The sequence below is a fragment of the Myiozetetes cayanensis genome, unplaced genomic scaffold (genome assembly GCF_022539395.1).
Source record: "Myiozetetes cayanensis isolate MyiCay16 unplaced genomic scaffold, myiCay2020 scf29, whole genome shotgun sequence".
NCBI lineage: Eukaryota > Metazoa > Chordata > Aves > Passeriformes > Tyrannidae > Myiozetetes > Myiozetetes cayanensis.
The window spans coordinates 5,410,716-5,417,514 of record NW_026087510.1 but is presented as its reverse complement, the minus strand read 5'-3'; the positions used below and the strand labels follow the sequence as shown (position 1 = coordinate 5,417,514).

Sequence of the window (6,799 nt, the reverse complement as noted above, 5' to 3'; positions counted from 1 at the left end):
GAAAGCCTTCCCCAAAATTCCTGTTTTAGCTGTGGCTGCTCCTGCTGCAGTGAAGTGAGTGGCACTCAGGGGCTTTGCTTTTCGAGTCCATCTCGCTCCGTGGGGCATCAAACGCACCACTTACTGTCCTTCGTCAATATTTAGGATAAATCGTTCTGTCGGTGCAATCAGAGCCCTGGCCTCTCTTCAAATATGTGATTGCTTTGAACAAACATTAATAAAGCAAGGTGAAGTGCTCTGGGGCCACGGGAGCGTCCTTGGAGCCAGAGGTGAAGGGCCTGTGTTAAACTGGGAAGGGTGAAGGTTTAAAGCCACGTGGTTTCCAGAGGGAGGTCAAGGTCTGGCTTGGTTTTAACTGCAGCTTGGCGTTGGAGGGATGTGTGCTGGCAGCAGGTGATTTACCTGGGGGGTAGAAAGGGAGAACCGTGGCTGCTCTGCCTTCCAGCAGCGAGGGGTGAGGTCTGGGGACCCTCACTGGGAGGGTCAGAGCAGGATGTGCAGAACGTGCCCCTCCCTGGGCTGGCTGGGGACCATTGGGGGGGGTCTCTGGTTTGTGCCTGGGAAGGGTTAAAGCACTTCAGAACCTTCCTCGGCTTTCCCGGTGCCGAATCACCTCAAACTTTTGACGAGTGGGATGGCCCAGACAGATGTGTTGCCATGGCAACGGCTCCAAGGAAACGGGCTGGCAGAGAGGGGAGCATCTGGGCTGCTCCTCCTCCAGCAGGAGCTGCCCTGGCTGTGCCCCTGGCTCCTGCTGCCGGGGCCCTGATCAGTGTGAATAATTCAGCATCTCTCCAGCAGCCTCTGATGCAGCTGCAGTGACGTGAGCGGGGCTAACGAGGCCCAACTGCTAATTTGCTGCGTTAATGATGATAATAACGTGCTCCTGCTCGGAGCAGGGCAGGGCAGGGAGGCGAAAAACCAGGCTTGGTGTTCCCCTCCTGTATATTTAATGTTCACCCAAGAGCTGGACTCGGGAGTCTTTGTGGGTCCCTTCCAGCTCAGAACATTCTGTGAATATCTGAGGTATAAATGTAAATGTTACACATATACTGTAGTATGTATAATAAATCATTTTTCTTGGGGGGCTGGGGGTCCTGGAGAGCCTTGACTTGATGTGCTGTAGCATTTTCCATGGAAACAGAGCCCTGGGCTCCCCAGGCAGCCCGGTGTGCTCAGCAGGCTCAGAGCAAAGGGTAAGGCAGGCCCAGGTGATTTCAGCCCGTGGTATAATTTCCCCTATTGACGTCAGAGCTGCTCCCTCTCAGCCTCTCTCCACGCTCAGAGCCTGCAGGAGACGAGCTGCAGAGAGCCTGTGAGCTCCCCAAATGTGCCTAACCTTTGCAGAGCTTGGCATGGCATTCTCAGCTAAGTAAACGTCCATTTGTGAGTATTTTGGGAACAAACCTCCCATTAGCTTTCCCATTCTGCAAACCAACACCACATGGGTTCTTATCAAAACACTGTAGCCTTTATTTGCTGATAAGTCAGTTCAGCAGGGACTGTTACATAAAACCACATTATGGCGTTTTTCCTTGCAGAAAATCACCACATTTGAGTACCTTTTTTGAGCAGGGAGATCTCTCCTGAAACCACCATGTTTAAACTCTCTGCTGAGTGACAGCTCTGTGGAAAATGGAGCCTCCCTGGCAGGGATGTTGAATGGAATCCTTGCTGGAAAGCCCTGGAAAAAATGGGCAGGTAGAACTTCTCTGCCGCTGAAACTGTAGGTGTGATTTCTCATTAGGGTTCTTTTCTTTAAATTGGAGGATACTGGGAGCTAGACATGTCTCTTCCCTTTAGTTTTTACTCTATCTTGGGATTTTACACTCAAATTAACCTAGAATTTCTGCTATGGTTTTATATTCAGTCTTGAATATAAATCAGTTTCATGTATAGCCCTTATAAATGATTAAGCAGTGATGTTCTACTCCCTCATTAAAAAACACACATAATTTTATAGATTTTACACATAACTATGTGTTTTTGCATGGAAGGGTATTTAGACCATGTCTCATCACCAGACGAGTCTGCATGTCTGGAACTTCTCCAGCAGCTCAGTGAGCAAGTGGCTTCTCTTGGGTCAGCTCCCTCAGAAACGTCCTCTGAGACCCTGTCAGGAGGTCACCCATGTCCATCTTGGGGATGAATTATCTGAGTCCTTGGGGTTATTTTTAATGTGAACATAAACTTGGTGGGGCCTTCCAGCTGTTGGAGCTTTCTTGGCCATGTGTGTGTTTTCTGTTCCTCCCTACGTGCTCAGGATCCCGTGTGGCTTGGGGTGGCTGTGTCCTTCTGAGCTGATATGGGAATATTTGCTGTCTGGGGCTCTCTCCTCTCTAATGCACCAGTTCTTCCACTATTCCTCCAGCTGATCTTCCCCCTCCCATTTGCCCTGTCCCAAAAGTCCTCGGGGCCGCAGCTTTTCCAGGCTTATTCTGGCTATGTTAGGACATGGGGCAAGGTGACCAGGGGCTGGAGCTCCACCACAGGGATGCTGTGCACTGAATCCAGACAGTTTTAGAGCTCCCCTGGGCTCTGTCCCAGCCTGCTCAGCACAAGGGCTGTGCCCTCTGCCCTCACCCCCTGCGTGACCCGTGCTGGGATCGGCCCCTGCCTCGTGCCTGTTGTGTTCCTGTGACAGCCCCGCTGCTAATCCCTCTGCCAGGGACTTAAACCAGCACTGTCAGCCAGATCCCTCCGAAAAGGAAAGCTCTGCTGGCCCCAGGCCCAGCAGGGAAATGCTGTGCTCTGCAGCTCTGCAGGGATTTACGGGCTCTGCCCCAGCCTGTAAGGCAGAACTGAGCCCAGGCAGGGGGAGGGTTTTCCCCTGTCCCCACTGCTAAGGATGGCTTAGCCTTTGCACTTGGGGGGCAGGAGGGGAAGGGAGGGGGGCAGTGCCTTCCAGACAGCTTGGAAGGTTAGAAGCAGGCAACCCCTGAAGGTGTGACCTCCTCTGGCTGGGGGCAGTGACAGACTCTGTGTGTGGGGGACAATGTCCTGCCTCCCCTGTGCTGTGTCCGTGGTGCTGGGGGGGGACAGCCCCTGTCCCTGTGCAGCTGCACTCACCCTGTGATCCCTGCTGACGTCTCTGCTCGAGCAGGACATGCAGGCACGTCACCCTCCGTGCCTGGATCGCTGCCCAGCACCGTGCTGGGAAGCAAACTTTAGTCTAGAAAATCCACTAGACATTAACTTTCCTTTTTTTTTTGATCATTTGTAGCTTGGTGAGAAAGAGAAATAACCTCACTACAATGAAGACAAGAGTGGCAGGGGCTGCTTTAGCTCGCTAGAAATTTAAAAATGAAATGCACATATTCTTTATTTTTGTATTAATACACTGTAACTGCTTTACAGAGTCCAGCAGATCAGTTGCATGTAAATACTACAGATGAACTTGCCAAACTGGAGCTCACAAAACTAGTGCATTTATCCCAAAGCAGAGACTAAACCCTCTAACTCCTTAAAAAAATACATTAAAGAACATACCACACACACACATATTGCACTTTTCTCCGTATGAAATTTGTACCCCATATACATCACACCAAAGTCTCTTCAAAGGAGTCTGTAATACAAGATAATAAAGCTAATAATTACTCCAACAGTAGTGTACACATGTTCTCTAATGTTAGACAGGACAGATCTGAACAAAAAAAAAAAGGCCACTTCAAAGGAGTAAGAAGTGGTGCCCAATGGATCCTCTCTGTATGAGAAGGCTTTAGAAGCCTTTTAGTCTAATTGGCTTGAAGGAAATGACATGAAATGTTAAATATGCTTTTGGCTGAGGGGAAGAGCCAGTCTAAACTACATTAAAAAATCCTGTAGTTTCCCCCTGCCCAGCACTGCAAAGCTCAAAGGAGCTCAGCCTGGTTGGCACATCCTGATAAATGAGCTGCAGAACTCCAGAACGGGATTGTTCTCATCCTCTGAGTCCTGGAACGTGCAGGATCCTGCAGTGGGATGGGGAAGGAAGTGGTTACAGCTCTGACCCTAAAACGTTGGTTATGCTGTGGGGTGGGGAAGAAGGAATGAAAGGACAGGACTGTGTTTCCCCTTTTCCTGCAGCAGGTCTGTGATGCTGCAGTGGCTGTCAGGCTGTTCCCCCTCCCCTCTGTTGGGGCCATAAAAACCTCCTCTCTCTCAGCTGTTTCAAGTGGAGCTTCCCAGCCCTCTTTCCCTTGCAGCCCAGCAGTAGTGCATGGATGTGATCCCTGTTTTTTAAGCTCTGCTTTGCTGCTGCCTTGAGAATCCCTGTGGGATCAGAGGTAGAAGCTGAGGATTGAGTCCAGCTGAATGCCTGGACCAGGACCAGAGCAGGCAACAGGAGCTGTCTCTCTGGAGCACACAGGGAGCCAGGTGCCCTTCTGGCAGCTGTTAAACCCTTCCCTCCTTCACATACAGTGACTGAAGTCCTTCTATTCCACATTTAAACATGGTCTTATTGCTGTAAATGCTGATTATCCACCTGCCTGCATCCTCAGGATGTGTAGTACCAAAGGCCTGGAGCTCACCAAGCTTTCCAGCACCCACTGGCTGTTCTCTCCGTGTGTGATCAGCACAGTTTCTCTTGTTCTTTGTGCTTTGATGAAGCTGCAATTGTGCTTAATGTTTGCTCAGAAAAGGGCTGAACTGTCCCCCTGCTGTCCTGCCACGCCCCACGATACCCAAAGGTTGGAGACAAACCCCAGACTGCAGATCCCAACCCTCTGCAGATCCCTAAACAAACTGAAAAGCTCTGGAGACACAACTGCTTGCTGAGTTGTTTCTTTGAAATGGCTGACACATCAACAGTTTGATGCTGAATATTGCTGTAATACTTTCAACGTCCTATATACACGAGCAATTAAAACACTGAGAAAGTTTAAAACACGCCCCACATGGTGGGACCTGTGCTCTGAAGGGACTTTGGCCACAGCAAGGATATAAATGGGGTATTGTCTACTTTCTTCAGAAAAAAGCATAGAGGCTGATAAAGAACTGAAAAAGGCACAGCACTATCACTTCACAGGGGTTGTTTTTTTTGTTTGTTTTTCTTTTTTTTAAGCTCATTGTTTTGTATCCTTAAGTTCTAAAACCCTAAATAAATTGTCCAAATATACAATGCTCAGTAAAACCACCAGCAACACATACTGCAAAAATTTCAGAACACAGTTTGTTTGCTTGTTTTCTCAAACTCAACCGAAGGACAGATGGATCCTTTCCAGCCACCAGAACTTCTCCAGGACAGAGCCCTCCTCAAGGACCTGCCTGCAAAAAGGGGGCGGTTTCAAAAGCCACCCAGGTGGATTTTATTATTTTTGAAAGCCCCTGGCTGCAGCTCTTGCTTTCTCACCTTCTGTCTCTCTGTTAGTCCATCCTCCATCCTCCAGGACTCCGATCCTCACCAACCTCCGTGGTGCCCCGTGTGAGTTCCAGGTATCTTTTTGACACAGTCAAGATGTCCCACAGCAGAGATCCAGGCTCCTGAAGCAGAAGGGCTCCTTGGCAGGCTGGGGAAACGCTGTTTGCTGCAGGAGGGAGTGGAGGCTGCCTGAGATGCCTGGTGATGATCTCGGACTTACCACGCAGCAGTTCCAGATCAGTAGCTTAACCAGCAGCTGGACGCCAAAGTGCAACTTTCCCTTATTTCCACCTCACGTCGCCATCAGTGCAGACCCCAAATCTACCCTGAATTTCAATGGAAACTATTGCTTTTATTGCCAAGAAGTATGGTACAAGTGTGCACTCGCTCTCCTTCCTCCAAGTGAATGTTGGATGAATGCTGACCAACTCCCCAAATGTCTTAGAAGGGGCTATTTCCTTCCTCTAAAAAAACTCACCTTTTTTTTTTTTTTTTGCCTTCTTCTCTGCAGACTCTGTGGGATGAAACTGCACTGCCTGTTCTTTAGCCCCTGCCAGAGGAGCCAGTGGCCAAACACCTCGTGCCACCTCCTGCTTTTTCTTTTCTTTTTTTTTTTTTTTTTCCAGCCAGGTGGATTTTTTTTAGCTCCCCTGCTAAATTCAAGGGTTTAAAAAATTACCACGAATTCTGGGGTAGGAACAACAACAACAACAAAAAAAAACCCAACCAAAAAATTCACATGCTTCTCTTCTCCCACTTGTCCCGTTCCCTCACCTCGGCGGTGCTAATTCACCAGGACGTAGCCACTGTGCTGGGGGTCTACAGTCTCCATCATCTCACAATCAAAGAGTCCAGGCAGTTCTGGCAGGGTGAGGGGGTCGTAGCTGGGCTGGGGCTCGGGGGAGGCAGAGCTGCCCTGGCTGTCAGGCAATGCTGCACCGCTCTGGGGGGCCGGGTCCAGGGGGTACTGGCACTGCTCGGGGTAGTCTGGCTCGGGGGAGGGCACCCCAGGCAAGTCACAAGTCTGGTAGGAATACTGTAAGGGCTGTGGTGGTGGCTGCTGCTGCACCTGCACCGGTGGGGACAGCCTGGAGGAGCCAGGGAGCTGGGAGGGAGGCAGCGGGTCCAGCTGCACCTTGGGGTACTGGCCGAGGAAGGGGCCGTATTGCATCTGTTCCGAGGAGGGCTCCAGCACGGGGCTCAGGGGCTGCTGCAGGCTGAACTGGGCTGGCTGCTGCTGCTGCTGCTGCTGGGGCTCCTCCTGGCAGGGCAGGGGCAGCTGGGCCGACCTGGGGTAGGAGCTCTCGGCGATCTGCATCTGGTTGAAGTAAGCCTGGAGCTGGGACTGCTTCTGCAGGAAGAGCCGCTTCTGGTGCAGCCTGGAGCAGGGGACAAAAACCACGTTGGCCTGTTGGCTTGCCATGTCCTGCAGGGAGTCCTGCAGGCTGGGCACTC

General features: G+C 50.7%; 1 protein-coding gene across 1 annotated transcript in view; it reads right to left on the bottom strand.

Moving 5' to 3' along the window:
- Positions 1 to 3,296: 3,296 nt before the first annotated feature.
- Positions 3,297 to 6,799, bottom strand: part of SIK2 (salt inducible kinase 2) — a 31,776-nt gene continuing 28,273 nt past the window's right edge. Inside the window, 1 exon segment of the mRNA XM_050322869.1 lies at positions 3,297 to 6,723. Within this exon segment, the coding sequence (XP_050178826.1) occupies positions 6,129 to 6,723 (595 nt within the window). The 3' untranslated portion in view covers positions 3,297 to 6,128.